This window comes from Typopeltis vanoorti, chromosome 2 (genome assembly GCF_054136105.1).
Source record: "Typopeltis vanoorti isolate ZY-2024b chromosome 2, IOZ_Tvanoo_1.0, whole genome shotgun sequence".
NCBI lineage: Eukaryota > Metazoa > Arthropoda > Arachnida > Uropygi > Thelyphonidae > Typopeltis > Typopeltis vanoorti.
This window is the reverse complement of record NC_143550.1, coordinates 60,354,906-60,373,532: the sequence shown is the minus strand read 5'-3', so window position 1 is coordinate 60,373,532 and position 18,627 is coordinate 60,354,906. Positions and strand designations below refer to the sequence as shown.

The 18,627-nt window shown below is 33.4% G+C and overlaps 1 protein-coding gene across 1 annotated transcript in view; it reads left to right on the top strand.

Moving 5' to 3' along the window:
• Window positions 1-17,604, top strand: part of LOC150109074 (protein arginine N-methyltransferase 3-like) — a 154,307-nt gene extending 136,703 nt beyond the window's left edge. The window contains exon 11 of the mRNA XM_090405500.1: window positions 16,838-17,604. Within this exon, the coding sequence (XP_090261626.1) occupies window positions 16,838-16,947 (110 nt within the window). The 3' untranslated portion in view covers window positions 16,948-17,604. The remainder of the gene's footprint in view (window positions 1-16,837) is intronic.
• Window positions 17,605-18,627: the final 1,023 nt, after the last annotated feature.

Here is an 18,627-nt window from a genome sequence, read left to right as displayed (position 1 = left end):
AATTTCCACCTTGGGACATAGAGCCCGTTCTCTTCTGGATGAACCAAATGAACTTCTTACAGAAATAAACCACCTCAAAACTTCTTTCGAAGTTAATGGATATTCCAAGAGAATCATTAACAGATTCCTTCTTAAACCTCCTAGACATCACTCAGAAGAAACAAATAGATTCAAAGGCAATATATCTATTCCTTACATAAGTACAGTTTCACATAAATTAGCACAAGTTCTAAGAAAATACAATATCAGAACCTTGTTTACTCCACTTCCAAAGATCCGTTTCTTAATAAGCCACCCAAAACCTTGTCAACCTCAACTCAAATACCCTGGTGTATATAAAATATTGTGCGATTGTGATATTCCTTATTTTGAGCAGACAGACAAATCTGTTGAATTGCGTATGGAAGAACACATGAGGGACATTACTTACAAGAGACAGCAAGCCAGTGCATTATCAAGTCATATCCTTTTCTCGGCTAATCCTAATGATGAAAACCAAAGTCACAAAGTCTGCTGGGAAAAATCTACTAACATCTTCCGTTGCAACGATGAACTAGAGAGAAAAATCGTGGAATCTAGAGAAATCATCTTCAATCCTGTTCATCTAAATAATAACTTGAGCTACAACCTCCCAGATTGTCATTCAGCTGTAATCATGTACTGGCATTCACGAGATGCTACTAGCATGCACTTTCCCAACAATACAATTAACGAAAGAACAGCTTTAAATACAATCACAACGATTTAGTGTCAATTATGTATAGAGACTGTCTATGATGTTCATAGTTTATTTAAGCTTCAGTGTTTTTCTTTTTTCTTTCTTTTATAATGTCACCTGATGAAGGCTGTTACATGCCGAAATTAGTCGTGTTTTTATATTAAAACCTGTTTACTTAAATCTCGGTTCTAGTCATTCAATTCTTTATAAAAATATGTATGTTAACCGAGTTAATGATCATTCTTTCATATATATATATATATAAAACTTAATAGATTCTTGTTATATTCCAATGTTTTCTTGTCTCTTTATTTTATAATAAAAATATGATCCTGACAATCCCCTGTTTAGTCTGAACTAAACAGGGGGTTGTCAGGATTTGGCAAGAACAAGGCTGTCTTCTTTGTTCTTGCCAAAGTTTTTCTTGCACAGGGGTGCGCCGGCAATATGTGCAATGTGTTCGACACACACAGGCACTAAGTTAGTAAAGGCGCCAAATATTTCAGGCGAGGAGGAAATACTTAAAAAAATATTATTCATTAATTATATCAAAATAAATTATATTTTATAGATTTGTCTTAAACGAGTTATTTATAATCACTTATTTGTTATTATTCCTTAAGGTCTTATTTTATTCTGATCCTAGTTCTAACAAGTAGTTTAGCGTAAACAAGTAAAAACTTGAACTTGCATGAGTTTACTGTTTACAGGATGACACGCATTTGAATTTGTTTAATCTTGTGCACACTCGCATTTGCTCTAAACATATATAAGAAAATCTGCTGCAGTTTTTAACTTTATTCTATATTCTGCTGTTATCAGCAGAACATAAGACATCTTGCAATGTACCTGAATCATCATAAGAAAAATTTAAGTCATTTGAACAGTTACAAAAAATAGACAGAATTAATTACATCCTTAAAAAATAAAACTTGTATTGATCATTTGCAGCAAACAGTTTTAGATAATGAAAGGAAACGTTGGTATGAAGTTATAAAAAGAATAATAAAAAGAAAAAAGAAATTTTTGTAGTACAGTGTTTAGGCAAACAAAATCTAGCTCATCGTGGTAAAAGTAATAAACTTTACGATTGTAACAATGGCAATTTTTTAAAATGCATTGAGATGTTAGAAAAGTTTGATCCTTTTATATCGGAACACATGCAACGTGTAGCTAATTATCCTGACTTTAAAAATATGCCCTCCTATTTAGGAGATAAAATTCAAAATGAAATACTCACTTTATTGGCATCGAATATTAAAAATAACATTTTTATAAAGTGTTTTTTTATTGGGGGAGGGACATAGGGGCACCAGCTAAAGTTTTGCACACAGGCGCTGGACACTACTGTCGCGCCCGTGCTCTTGCACAATTTTTCTTTTCTCTTCTCTTACCTGAAACTCAGCAGTGAAATTCCTCTGTAATTTTTGCATCCAGTTTTTATTCTCATTTTTATAGATGGATGCTATGAGAACTCTTATAATCTGGAATTCAGCCCCTTCTGGAATGTAGGCTCTGAGTTATTCAGTGTATCCACTGCATAATTCAGAGGATATTTTTAGTTGAATATCATCTACTAAAATGGCATGGGCAACCTTTCCTAGTTCGGGGGCCAAATTATCATTCTGTCTCCGAGTCAAGGGCCGTACCAAATTATTAAATAAAATAAATTAATATTAAATGAATTAAAACAAGTTACTACTTCATATTTCATATATTTATAATATAATGCTTTGGTATAAAGCTCTACATAAATTTTATAATGTAATGAACGACATAACAATTTAATGTGAAGGTTGGCCTTGTACTTCAACGACGAGACTATCAATATTGATGTTAATATTACTTAAGGATAATCGCATAGAATTTTTGAGGTTTTCATTTGTTATTCTTGACCGAATTTTTGATTTATTGTATTTCATCCTCGAAAAAAATTGTTCACACATATATGTGCTGCCGAAAAGACAAATGATTTTTCTTTAAAAGGCACGTAAATTTGTAGATTTTTTTTCCACCAAATAAAATTTATAAAAATCTGTCATCAAAGCAATGTTGTTAAGTTGTGATTTACACTAAATCTGCCTGAAGCTCAATAAGTGTAAGTTTTCTGGCACATTATTTACATCAGCATCCATTGGACGAGCAAATATAGCGAATTTGGGTCTTTGTTTTTGAAGTCGGCAAACCTTGTATCAAATTGCTCTATGAATTAAAACAAGTTGCTACTTCATATTTCATTTATTTATAATATAAATAAATGAAATTTACTTATATTATAAATCAGTTCATCTCCATAACAATTATAAGGGATATTTTTATGAGTTGCTAAAGTAGGAAAATGATAACAATTTTTAGCTCTTATCTGACTTTCCAACTTAGTTTATTACAAAAAGCTTTGACATGTCCATGCAGTTCATGAACCAATTGTCCTTGTTTTTGCAATTTAAGATTCAGTTCGTTTAGATATCCAGTGACATCTACAAGGAATGCTAAATCACACACCCACTCATCATCTTTTACTTGGTTAATTGTGTTTCCTTTTATGTCCATAAAATCTGCAATGTCTTGTCTCAGAGCATAAAATTGTTTTAACATTTTACCTTTACTCAACCACCTCACTTCACAATAATAAGACACATCTTCATAATCCGAAAATAGGTCTGCCAAATACTCCTTAAATTGGTGGTGATTAAGTGCACATGACTTAATAAAGTTAACACTGGCTACTACAACTTCCATAACATTTGTGAATATAATCGATTTTGCACACAGATTTTGTTGGTGGATAATGCAGTGAAAATTTGTTAAATTTTCTGGATGGATCTGTAGTTCTATTGCTCTTTCATGAACTATTCCAATAAATCCCTTCTGTGCACCAACCATTGCAGGGGGTTCCATCATTGCATATGCCAGATAGTGAACTCCATTTAAGCCCAAATCTCTCAAAGACAGAGCTAATCTCAGGTGGTATGGTCACCTAAACAGAATGGGCGAGGAAAGATTAGCAAAACAAGTGTTCTCTGCCAGGTTGCCAGCAAAACGACCCAGAGGAAGACCAAGATATAGGTGGATTGATACGGTACAAAGTGCCTTAGACGATAGAAATATAAGATCTGATAATGTTGGAGTCTTGACAAGTAACAGACTGATTTGGAGGGAAATTGTAGATAGGAAGTTAGTAATGATATAATTTTTTCATGTAATACTATCATATCCTGTACACCCCTTGTGGGTACATGGCAGGAATTTGATGATGATGATGATGATGATGATCTCTCAAAGACTGACTGTTTCAAATATATCTTCACCGGTAGTTGTTCCTTTTAATGGCCGAAGCGCCAATAATTCTGTGATGTTGAAATCTGCATCAACTTCTCGAATAAATATTGCTAGTTATGCTCTATCGGAGGCTTCGGTGTTGTCATCCAAAACAATTGAAAATGCTTCCAATCTAGCAATCTTCTCTTTTAAATTTTTTTGATATCATCAGCCATAATTTCTATTCGTCAGACAACAGTACGTCTCGACAAACGAATATTCTCTAAGTCTTTTTTCTTTTCAGGACATATTATACTTGCAACATCCAGCAGACATTCTTTAATAAATTCTCCTTCACCAAATGACTTAGAATGCTTAGCGATTTTTTCGCTTACCACAAAGCTGGCTTTGACAATGCTGTAGCGCTGTGTTCTTTGTTTGTTGTACATTTGCTGCTGGGTATCCTAGTTCTTCTTCAACTTCTGTATTTTATCTTTTCATAATTGTCCATCAATTTTTGGGTGATCTGCATGTCTCGAAGTAAAGTGTCTCTTCAAGTTGTATTCTTTGTTGACGGATACGGATTCGTTGCACAGCAAACATACAGGCAAACCTTTATTCAGAATAAAATAATAATCCTCCATCCAGTTGTCTTGAAATTGACGATTCTCTGCATCTTGCAATAACCCCTGACATTGTCCCAAATTTATAAGCGATATTCAGAACTGTCAAAAAAAACTGTTTTCTACACTGCAAGCACTGAACAGAACACAACATCAATGCAGGCACTGAACAGAACATAACATCAATGCAGGCACTGAACAAAGCACAACACCAACGCAAGTACTGAACTGACACGTTGTAACACGTTCACACACGCCGCTAGTCAAAGTGAGAAAGAGACCTTGGTTGGAGAAAACATAGTGTGTTTTGTGCAAGTCATATGACATCAGCTTAATGTGAGTTAGTAGAACACACCATGTTTTCTCCCACCCTGAATCAGACAAATTTCGCTGAAATAGATTAGGGCCAGATCAAAAGAAATATAGGGCCAGGGGTTGCCCATATGTGATCTACACCAAAACTGCTCTTCTATATTTCAAGTTTCTAATGGATCTTTCTATCTCAAGTATTGATTTATACTCTTGATTGCATTTTTGAATATTTTCTAGCATTATTCTATTACTCTCATTTAACAATCTATTAAAGTAATTATTCCATGCAACCAGAATATATTTATCTTCAGTTTTAATGTCACCTCTCATTTCTTTTACAGTACTTTGGACTATTTCTTAGTTTATCTTTTTTTTTTCTTCGATAGCATCCATAACATTTGACACTTTTGTGATAATTTTCTTCTGTATTCTTACAGAAGAAAATTATCACATTTTTCCATTACTGTTATATAACTACATTTACATTTAGCTTAGTTTTCTTACATTTTTCTCTGTTCTTTCAGATGATTACCTGCTAACTTATTGCTAACAACTTTCAGTATTCAGTTTTGTTTTGTTTTTTCCCTAAGAGCCTCTTTAATTTTTTTGAGTCTTCAATGCATTCTGGATTTTTCTATCCTTGCAAATGACTTTACCATATACATCCCAACAGAATCTGTCTTCTTCAGTTTGCCAATGAATCCATTGTTTGGTTCTTGTTTTCAGACTTTCAAACCTTTTTTTTTTATTATTTATTTTTAATATGAATTTCATTTTTGCCCTCCTCAAAACTAAATGGTGATTACTTCCTCTTTCAAATCTTTATGTACTCTTGTGTGCCAGTACAATGATATTGCTATTGACAATCAGTGAGACTTTTCTTTGTTCTTTTGGATTTAAAAATTGAAACATAAATAAACAGCATAAGAATAAAATTAAATATGACACATTAAATTATTTATTTATTTGCAGAAATTTCAACTAGGTTTCATAGCCATTATCAATACAGTAGAAAAGAGATGAACATGAACAATTAAATTGCAAGCATATGACAATACATGCGCTATCATCTGCAGGAGGATAATTCTGCCTACATCTATTAGAATAGAAAGAAATAAAATAAAATTTAAATAATTAATTACAATTTTATGAAACACACGAATGAGAAGTGTTATTTAGGATGACTTCCCAAAATTGAAAACTTTAAGGCATCCGTTTTTGCTGAAGTTAGTAGAATTGTGAGCATATGCTTCACATCTTTCTTAATATAATTTCCAGAAGAAAATAACTTTTGTGTAGTACTTCGCTTTATTCTAATAAATTCTATGGCTAGTTGATAAGATATGGCCAACTGAACTAGAATTATTAGACTCTTGATGTCCTCCAGACGAATCTGAACAGAATGACCAGTCTGCCCACAAGAACAAAGGTTCCTGTAAACTCCAGGATAAGAGAGAGAGGAGGCTGTGTGCATTTTGGAAAGATGAGAAAGGAATTTAGTTTACGAACTGGATGGAAAGAAACTTGTGGGTCAATCTGAAGAAGTCTTACAACTTTCTCTGATAGTCCTTTAACATATGGAATCAAAATTCTAGACACTTCTCAAAGAGAATTAGGATGAAAGCCATAATTATTAATTATTTTTGCATTATAATCATTGGAGATGAAAGTAGTTCTGATAATTAACAGTTATTATTTAAAAGAGAATCAATTGAACAAATCTTATGAGTTCTGTGAACTAAAGATTTAATTACACCATGTTTCTGACAGCAGTGATGATGTGAAGCAGCATTAATGTATGAGTTGGTTTACCAGTATGAGTTGGTTTTCTATGTACAGAGAACTGCAGACTGCCATTAGGTTGAAACAGAATGAGAATGTCCATAAAAAGAAGACAGTTGTTATCTTCTGCTTCAAGTGCAAATTTAATTCTTGGGTTTACTGAATTAATTTTCTCAAGAAATTCATGGAGATCTGACCAGGAAGAGTTCCATACAACAAAAACATCACTAACATATCTGATGGTTTAGGTGAAAAAAACGTTGAGAATATGTTTGAAATGTTTCATGAAATAGTTTGCTAGAGTAGGGGAAATAGGAGATCACATAGCTCTCCTTCTATCTGCTTATACAATTTGTTTTGACAATGAAGTATCCTGAATGAATGACAAAATCTGATAATTTTACAATATCAGAAGGGAAATCAATACCTACTAATTTGATTATATCGGCCAGAGTGATGTTGCTGAAGGGTGAAACTAACTATATCAAAATTTTATTCATGAAATTTACTGAATGTTTAATTAAAGAAGCAGAACAGAGAAGATTTGATAAACATTTGAGAGTTTATAGGACAGACAATCTATACAGTTCACTGTGCCTCCCCAACTTTTTGGTCTTCCCAAATTGCATAAAAAAAAATTTCTGTTAAGACCTATAGCAAACTGTATAGGTTGTGTGACCTATAAACTCTCAAGACATCTATAACTCTCAGTCCTAACCTCAACAAAAATGATTTTCTTAAACTTTCTCGCTTTTGAGAAGTCATCCTAAGTAACAATCATCATTCATGTCGTTTCATAAAATTGTAATTAATTATTTAAATTTTATTTTATTTCTTTGAATTCTAATAGTTGGGGTGCTTAAGAGTCAAAGCTGTATAACTGAGAGCAGACCTCCACATAGCCTTCACTTTCTCACCAATCCTCACTTCTCATGGTGAACCCTGTTAGGTATCTACCTGGATACTGAACGAACGAGGATGGGCTGGCAATTTGGGATTTAGCCGACCAAATTGTATTCTTATTGGCTTAAACCACAATATTAAATGATGGTACAACATGATAGAATTTCATGCCGGCTGGAGTGTCACCCACTTAAACAAGGCCTACATTGTTTTCGCCAGGGAATCAGGGTGAACAGCGAAAAGTCAGCTACCGGAACAAATCCTAAAACACACCCCCAACTCAATATGACCAGAATTAAAGATTGGTACTATCAACATAAGAAACCTGAATGGCAAAGAAATGGAGCTAGCTGAGGAATTAGATAAGTACCAGATCGACATAATAGGGGTGACTGAAACAAAAAAAGACCAAAACTGTGATCTCTTTCTGAGCAATAAATACAAAATGTTATATTCAGGCAATGACAATCAAGGAAAAGGAGTACCCAGTATTCAACCCTAAATACGAGGCTAATCTTCTTGAATGGCAGGCAATTTCAAGTAGAGTGATGTGGACAAATATCAGAATGGGGAATTGGCCAATGAGACTTATTTGTGCCTATGGTTCCACAGAAGTGGAAGAATTTTTTGAGGCTTTAGAAAAAGCAACTGACACAATGAAAAATGAAAAGTTGGTCCTTGTTGGGGATCTAAATAGCAGAGTAGGAAATGATTGTCAGACATACAAAAATATTTTGGGAAAATTTGGAGAAAAAAGCAAAGCTAATAATAATGACAAATATCTGTTGGATTTCTGCTCAGGACATGGACTGGTTATTACTAACACCATGTTCCAACATAAAAATGTGTGCAAATTCAAATGGAGAGAAGAGGCAAGGAATAAGAAAAGTCTCATTGACTATATTATTGTTGATAGTGATCTTTTCTCTCTGGTGCAGGACACTAGAGTGTACAGAAGATTTGAAATTGGAAGCGATCACTATTTAGTCTTGAGCAGGATAAAATTGAATTTCTTATTGAAAAGAATGACATGTAAGAAAGTTTTAAAGCGAATAAAAGTTGAGCAGCTCTCAGATGTGAACTGTAGACTAAAATACACAAAGATTATTGTAAAAAAATATGAGAGTTTGAGAACAAGAACCAAACCTTGGAGATTTGGTGGCAAGCTCTGAAGAAAACATTGATTGATTCTGCCAGAGAGGCATGTGGTGAGGTTGTCTGCAAGGATAGAAAAATTAGAACTCCATGGTGGACACAGGAAGTTAAAGAGGCAGTGAAGGAAAAGAAGAAAGCATATCAAAAGTTCCTGGCAAATAAGTCAGCTTGTGCTCTTAGAGAATACAGAGACAAATGTAAGAAAGCTAAACGCTGTGTAAAACTAGCTAAACAAAAGTCATGGGAAGACTTTAGTAAGAACATAGAAAATAAATATCAAGAGGGTGACAAGATATTCTGGAAGTTGTTGAAGAAGCTCAGAAATGGAGGAAAGAGTGCTGTAAAAGGAATTAGAGATGATAAAGGTGATATGAAAACTGGAGAAAAAGATATACTTGAAGTATGGAGTAATTTCTTCGAAAAATTACTAAAAGAAACAGGCAGGTGACACATCCATACTTGAAGTAGAAAAAGCCATTAGAGGCTTGAAATGTGGAAAGGCAGCTGGAGTAGATGATATTCGACCAGAAATGCTGAAGTATGGTGTTATAAAAGTCTTACAGTGGCTGCACTGCATAGTTCACAAGGACTGGACAGAGGTACGAATTCCTGATGATTGGAGTAGAGCTCTTATAGTACCCGTATATAAAAAGTGAAATAAAACTGATTGTGAGAATTACAGAGATATTTCTCTGCTGAGTGTTCCTGGTAAGATTTATGCCAGTATACTTGAGAAACGGTTGAGAAGGATTGTGGAAGAGAAGCTTCGTGAGGAACAAGCTGGATTCAGGCCAAACAGAGGCTGTCAGGATCAGATATTGACTTTATGACAAATAGTTGAATAGACATGGGAATATAACAAAGATCTGTATTTAAGTTTTGTAGTCCTGGAAAAAGCATATGACAAGGTGCCAAGAGAGAAGCTATTCAAAACGCTTCTTGATATAATGATCCAATGACACCATACAGTTGTATGGTGTCATTGGATCATTATATCAAGCAATACTTAGTCTTTATTTGAGTTGTAAGTCAGCAGTTAGAATTGACGGAAGTACAGGGAGATGGTTTAATGTTACAAGGATGTACATTATCACCTCTGTTATTCATTATCTATATGGATTATATTATGAAGGAAAGTGGTATTAAACATGATATCAAAATTGGAGATGTTAATGTCAGCTCCTTGCTTTATGCGGATGATATTATACTTCTAAATAAATCCGCTACAAGTCTGCAAGATTCCCTGACTAAATTGAATAACTGTTGTGATAGATATGGTATGACAGTCAGCAATAACAAGACAAAGACAATAGGCAGAAGCATTGAAAATATCAGCCGCATTGTGAATGGAGAATCTATAGAACAAGTAAAACATTTGAGCTACTTAGGCACGATTTTTAGTGAAGATGGTAAATTAAATATGGAAATAGACAACAGAATCAACAAAGCTGATGGTAGGAAGTCAACTGAATAAATTTACATGGAATAAGAGAGAAATTAGTCAAAACACTAAATTAGCTGTATGCAAGACAGTGTTCAAACCAATTTTAACTTATGGATCTGAGAGCTGGGTCAGAAGTGAAACACTTGACTAAAGACTAGAGAGCGCAGATATGAGAGTCCTGAGAAAGATTATTGGCTTGAATAGATGTCATCAATGGCACTGTCATATTAAAAACAAGGATATTAGGAAAGAACTTGACATTGTCAGCATCCAGGAATGCATTAGCATAGCTAATCTCAGGTGGTATGGTCACTTAAACAGAATGGGCAAGGAAAGATTAGCCAAACAAGTGTTCTCTGCCAGGTTGGCAGGAAAAAGACCCAGAGAAAGACCAAGATATAGGTGGATTGATATGGTAAAAAGTGCCTTAGAAGATAGATATATAAATATAAGATCTGACAATGTTATAGCTTTGACAGGTAACAGATTGATTTGGCAGAAAATTTGTAATTAGGAAGTTAGTAATGATGTAAATTTTTCATGTAGTACTATCATATCCTGTACACCCCCTTGAGGGTAAATGTCAAGAATTTGATGATGATGATGATGAATTCTAATAGTTGTAGGCAGAGTTATCCTCTTGCAGTTGCACATGTATTGTCTTATGCTTGCAGTTTAATTGTTCTTTTCATGTTTATCTCTTTTCAACTGTGTTGATAATGGCTATGAAACTTAGTTGAAATTTCTGCAAATAAATAGATAATTTAATGTGTCATCCATATTTATTCTTATAATTTTATACGTTGTTCTTTTGTCTTCTCTACATGTGAATTTGTGCATATCTTTATGTAGAAACACTGATGGTAATTTGATGACTGGTCCATGAACAGAAGTCCAGGAGATACTTATCTTTGATACTAGTATTGTTGTTTTCCAAATTTTCCCAGAACATTTCTATATGTCTAGAATTCATTTCGTACTCTGCTGTTTAGATCTCCACAAGGACCAGCTTTTCTTATTTTTCTTCTTTATATGAGCTATGTTCTGTAATTACTCAAAAAAATTCTTCCAGTTCTTCCTTAGTAAAAAATCTTCATTGAGATTATAGTCTCTTTGTCCTATTCCTCGTTTTGAAATTTGTCCATATCCTTTTATTTGAAATTGCTAACCACTTAAGAAGTGTTTCTTTCTGCTTAGCGTCAACGCTATAGCTATTCCTTCCTTTCCTTGACATTTTACTTATAGAAAGTTTTTCTTCCTGGCTATAAAATAACATATAATACACAAGAAATTATATTCTTCACTTAATCCTTTATCCATGTGTACGCAGACAAAGGTTCTGCATGGAGTATCTTCACAACTGGGTTACTTGAATATAGACAGTTGCAACTTCACATAATTTACCTCATTATCCCATAATGCATAGCATACCTCCTTTCAGATGTATATATTCTATATTTTAACTAATTGATTATAAATATCAAAATTTTTTTTTGTTGCTAATTTGAAGGGTGTGGGAGAGAGAATAATGCAAAAAAAAAAAAAAAAAAAGCTTGTATTACTGTTTGTAATGGAATGCCAATACATTATATAATCTATTTGAAATAGGCAGGGCAAGAGGGTATCTGTTGAATTTTTGCTCTAGTGTTAAAGCACTTTCATTTGATGGCATTGCAATTACCATATGCAGTTCTCTAAGCAAGATCATCCTCTTGTTAGGGGGTATCCTTGGAACGTAATTGATTAAATAGAATGTCATAACTGTATTTTTTAAATAAATTACAACATAGATTAAATATTAATTACGATAACTTTAATTAGGTAGGAGATGAATTTCATTGCTCTGTGTCAGACTTTTTCCCCTTACTGGAGGCCTGAAGTGACTTGAAAAAGTTCCATGTTTGGTCTCTAGAGCTAGAGCAGGGTTTCCAGACTATGACAAAATAATATAGATACTTAATGTTGATTATCACTCATGTTGAAGTTTAATGGAGAAAACATGTCTAGAGATAATAATTACTAAATTTATTTAGTCATAAAGTACTACTACTAATAATAAATTAGCTAATAAATTTATTAGCTAAATAAATTTAGTCAGTAATTATTGTTTCTAGTTGGGTGTTTTCTCCATTAATCTTCAACATAAGTATCTAAAAAATAAATGAAAAAATATAAAAAATATATAAAATTAATATAAATTTTTAAAAAAATCCTTAGCCCACCTTAGGCATCTGTAGTACAAATATACTATAGATGCCTTTCATGAGTGGGAACCACATATAAAATAATTACAATTAAATAAATACAAAAACACTTTGACTTTGCCAAAATATTTCCAGTATTTTGGCAAAATCAAATTCTCATAATCAGGGAACACTGGATAAAGGAGGCTAAGGAGACTGAAGCATGACAACCAAAGTTCTAAAGTTCTAAATGATACGCCCTAGTGGGCTAAAATGGGTGTTCTTTGGTATGTGAGCTGAAGTTCTGAGTTCTGAAGTTCTTTCCAAATTTGGGGTGGTTTGATGCAACCTAAATTTGTTGAGGTTGTTTCGTAAGGTCTGCAGCAAATATTTGTTACAATGGAGTCGAGTGACATTCTTTGAGCATGTTCTGTAGTGGATGTCCAAAGCATGGTCAGCAAGTTCTGAGTGGCTATAGTAGTGGAACTGTATGTAGTCCTTATTTGTGGTGATTCTGATGTTGGCTGTTTGACTATAGTAGGACAGTTTACAGCTGTGAGGTTAAAATCTCCAAATAGATCCACTGTTTGTCTATGTTATGTGGATAACATGTTCTCTATTTGGCCATATGGCATGAATGCTCGCAACATATTTTTAATGCATCTAGACAACCAACTTCCCAGGATCCAATTCACTTTAAAAAAGGAAAGCAGCAAGTCTCCCCATTCTATATACTTTGCATACATGCCAGCCTGATGGATTCCTGACATTCTCCATTTACAGAAAACCTATTCACTAAGTAATTCTGCCCCCTCCCCCCCAACAGTGTAGGATTACTAAAACCCTGTATTACATAATTTAGGCAATTTTTCCCTGTATAGCGGAGAAAAATTAAGTAGTTTTAATAACAGTGTCCTCACCACTGAACTTGGTCACATTTTCAGCACCTTCTTAGCTAATGGTTACAATCGACACCAAATTCAAAAAAATTGAACCTCCTTCTCCCTGTCCAGAACAGAGACTACACTAAATCTATCACATTTCATATATCTGAAAAACTAGAAATGAAGGAAAGAGGAATGATAAGGATAATCTGGATTTTCAGAGTAATCACTTTTAAATATTATTAAATTAGGTAATTAGTAATAGAATGGTATTAGAAATTATTCGTGAGATGTTATACTATCTAAGTAAGAAGAGAAATGAAACCAGTGTCAGAATTACGGAGGAATTGCTCTTATGAATGTTCTAGCTAAAATTTATGCAAGCATACTTTAGAAGAGGATGAGAAAAATTGTGTAATAGAAACTTTGGGATAAATAAGCTGAGTTCATGTGAAATAGAGGGTTTCATAGCAATGTTTACTTTAAGATAAATATTTACAAAATCATGGAAATTTAAGTTCTGTAGATCTGGAAAAGCCATGTGATCAGTTGTCAAGAGAAAAGCTTTCAAAATGTCACAGTAATTTGGTGTAAACTGGATATTATACAAAACAATACATAGCTTATGAGCATTTCAAATTGTAGGTTGTATACCAGTGGCGGCCAGTGAAAATTTGAAGTGGGGGTGCTGCATATACAAAATAAGAAAAATAATTCATTTTTTCCTAATCAGTAACCAATATACTATAGATGCCTTTCATGGGTGGGAACCACATTAAAAATAATTACAATTAAATAAATACAAAAAGACTAGACTTTTCTAATACTCTAATACAAAATATTTCCAGTATTTTGGCAAAGTCAAATTCTCATAATCAGGGAACACTGGATAAAGGAGGCTGAAGCGTAGCAATCAAAGTTGAGTCAAACTTTAGACACTAATTTTAACTACATTTTTATCTAATTATTAAGCCAATATTTTGCCTTGGACACAAGGCATCTTCGCTGACATAAAGACTAAATGGCATAATCTTACCATCCTAAAATGGGTGTTCTTTGGTGTGTGAGCTGAAATTTTGAGTTCTGAAGTTCTTTCCAAATTTGGGGCAGTTTGATGCAACCCAAATTTGTTGAGGTTAGGGTTGTTTCTTAAGGTCTGCAGCAAATATTTGTTACGTTGGAGTCGAGTGCATTCTTTCAGCATATTCTGTGGTGGATGTCCAAAGCATAGTCAGCAAGTCCTGAGTGGCTGTAGTAGTGGAACTGGATGTCTTGTTCTTCTAAGAAAAAAGAGGTCATATGGTATGGTGATTCAATTTTAAAATTTGCGCTTGCCAAGGGAGTCACGATTTCTAGTTTACCGGGAGCGAAAATTAAAAATATGACAACCACAAATGATTACTTGGCCAAAATTTATCAGCAAGTTAATGAAATGTTTGGAGAAAATAACATTAGTGAAGGAAGGATGAATGCGCACAATTAAGAGTGAAATAGTTTCATTCCAGAAACAATCACAGGATTTAAATATGAAAAGAGTTTTTAACCATTAAGTATCCAATGATCTAAATCAGCAGTATGTACTGCAATTCCAGAGTGCCGGTAACATGGGTATTACATATATTTTTCATGTTTTTCTAGACAGATATTGGCATTTCTGCCGGTTTGCCCAAATTATGGTAATTTTTAGGCACAGATTGGTATCATTTGGATCATCCTGTAGATTCCAGGATGCTCTGAGTCATGAGGTTGACAATATATGCCCTCGGGCAATGTATGGCTGGCCTGTAAATCATTTTAGATGTGTTGGATAAAATTGTCCCACACACAAATAATCAATAACAAATAAGTAGCATTCTTAACTTACTTTTTGCTGGTCTAAAAATGGCTATAATTATAATTGTTGGAAATTGATTATTATGCAATGTGTTCTTCTATAAGACCTCTTTGGTGAGCAACTTGCTGTCACAAGGTGAAAGCAAAATACAGTTATTTTTGGTCTTGCCTGTTTGATATATGTTAGAACTTAGACATACACAAATGATCTCACTGCAATAATCATCACTCCACTATGTTTTTAGCCTGCACTGGTGTTGCTGTGAATGCATATAATGCTCAGTCATTATATAAGCTCACTGCACCAGTTGAACTGGTTTTTATGTTTGGCTTTGTTTTCTTGTCTTTTATCGTGTATGTGTTCAAACCATTCTGCAATATATAAAAAATATTATAACTGAGGTATGGCTTTCTTACAGATCCCAGGGTCTCGATATAGCCTACATTAACTGTTTACCATAATAATAAAATGTTTACCAACCCCTGTTCTGAAGTGCTAGAGAATGTTTAGTTTGCTGATAATAGTAGCTAATTTTTTTAAGCCTTAAAACTGGTTTTAATGAACTTGTGCTACTTTTCAGTGATGTTTCAGATGTATGGGATGGCTATTTTTGTGATATGGGTGGGAGGGAAGTTGTTTTTGGGATAGCTTAGAGCTTGGTTGATTCCATTGATGGGATGCCATTAGCTAAATAAAGTTTTGTTGATTATATTGAGGGAAAGTTGTTGTGAAGTCGAAGTCGTTAAGGTGTCGGATATATGACTGGTTTCGGTCTTAGTTCAGACCATACTAACCTTTCAGTAAGTTTAGCATGGTCTGAACATGATTGTTCTAGTAGTGTTTGCTAATGTTTTAATAATTCCATACTGTTGGTAGGTAGTAGTGTTTTGAAGGATGATGGACATACCTGCCAGTGTGGACAGGTTTCTTGTAGAGGAAGGATAAGAATCCATTGGATCAGTGAGTACTAACAAAATTATTTTCTTTTTCAAGTGTAAAACAGATTCTAGGATGTTTGTTGGCTGTCAAGGTGTATTAAAAACATTTCTAGCATATCTGTACCATGTGGTCCAGGGAAAACATGTCATCATTTTTTCCTACTGCAAAACAGTACACTTTGGCCAAACTGCAAGAATTGCCAGTATATCTCTCTCTCTTTCTGGTGGAACTTAAAAAAAATAGACAAATATATGCAACAGCTGTTCTTGGATTGCAGCAATAATTCTGCAGCATTTTTCACTGAATACAAATTTTCTGAATCAGTGTCATTGATTCAGATGATCATAATTCAATGAAAATCATATATATATTTATTTAAGCTCTGTCAGCTCAACACTCAACATCTTTTTACAATGCCCATAGAGGGTATCAGTAAGGAGCATGGCATTATGCCATTTGGTACTCAAATCTGTTTACTTGTGTTTTCTGTATGCCTGTGTGTGCATCTTTTTTCTCTTTATACCTATGAAGATGTCTTCTTGAACAATATTTGCTAATAATTAAATAATGCTTGGCTGTTTATTATCTCTAGATATCAGTTTCTTTCAATAAACTAAAATTTGGAGATTAGTGGTCTTAATCCACCATGTGCATTACTGTTGTAGTGACTTTAGTCTTATTTGCATTGCCACCCACTGCTTCATTTGTTTATTTTTCTCAGTTCTTACTTAATAAAACATAAAACTTTTGGATGATTTTATATTTAAGTAGCAAGATCTTTTAATATAAATTTATTTTCCAGGTTATAAGCTGGATGGAAAAATTACTTGTTATAGAAACAGGAAGGAACTTCGATCACTCATTGTTACCTTAACTGTAGAAAACCAAAGTCAAACATACTTCCTTTCTTAATGATGTCAGTTGTGTAAAAGTAGGAACATGCAAACCATGGCTTGTGCCTCTGAATGAAATATGGGAGTAATACATGTACTTAGTTCTGGGAGTAAAAACTCATTTTGATCAAACCTCCAACTACCACAATCTGCATCAGTGCCAAGACCTAATTAAGACCACACAGATGAAGAACCTTACTCATTTGGTTATTGTACTCCTTAAAAAATAATCTTTTGCATACTAATTTATTTAGAGATTAGAAGATAAACTTCCACCTATTAAGAATTGAATAACTTTTTTTTATTTGCTTGCTACTCCATTCAACGCTTCTAGGAAAAGTAGTTTTGATGCATTTAGCTACTAAAATCAAGATTCCGTAATTATATTTATTAATACATGAAAATGTTCAATTTTTCTTAATTTCATAATGCTTAATCATAGAAACATTCTTTCCTCTACATGTGCTGTGGTCATTGATAAGTGAAACTGGTGTCTAAGTAGGGATGGGCTTGATATAGTTACAAGGAAACACGTGTAACTAAAATAATATAAATGAAAAAGCGAGTATAGACTGAAATGTTTACATAGTACTATCATGGAGCAGTATCATATGCATTGTATGAATCTGGAAATGTAGAGCTAGGATAAAAAAAAAATAAATAAAAATACTTTTAAGTATGCTTTTAGTATGCCTTTATTCATCTTAAAAGATAGAAAGCAATGTTCTTCAAGTACTTGTTGAAAACCTGTTTAAATACAATTTTTGTGTACTTTGCCTAGCTCTGCTGAAATGTTTTTATTAAAAAACATTAAGGCCTAATTAATTTTATTTAATGAAGAAATTTCAAAATCAGTAATTTTTCCTTTTGAGAAAATGTAAAATTGTCCAACTCTTTTAAATATTCAAAAATAAATAAATAATATATATATACATACAGTCGAGTGTCTTTTTATGTGGTAGTACGTTCCACAGAAAAATGTATATAAAAAATCGCACAAAAAAGACCTAACTTACATTGAAAAATTAGGGATATGTTCCATAATTTTCTAAAATCGCATAAAAAAGTTTATAAAAATTCAGGAAAATAAGAATGTCTAAGTTTGTTTTAAAGCTTAATTCATTTAATTTTATTGAAAAGTAACAATTTTATTTATATTTTTTCATTCAGAATTATCGTCGCTATTAGATAATATTCGGCAACATTTGTGAACTGGTGCGAAATCATTTTCATCACCCAAAGAGATAGTCAGCGCATCAGATCTGTATGGTAAAGGCAATGGTTCTTCACAAACAGAATTAGCTTCACCCTCATTCTGTGCTGATTTTTTTCTTCTGACAATGTAATCAGTGATTACATTGTCAGAAGAAAAAAATCCCCCCCCCCTCTCTCTCTCTCTCTCTCTCTCACACACACACACACTCACTAAATAACTTTATCTGTATCAGAGATAGAATGTTTCATCTTTGTCTTTTCTAGTGATGTTTCTTTGGATACTGTTCCACTGTACTGGCATCCATCATTTTTCTGTTTTCCATTAGATCTGTTTGAAACATGAGCAGTAGTTGCCCAGCATCCTTTAACAGTTCAATGCAAACCCAAACTTGCTTCTCCTCTTCCTCTTTTATTCCATCTGTCTCTGTTCTGTGAAATAATCATCTTCATGAACTGATCTAACAGAAATTTTTTGGAATTACAG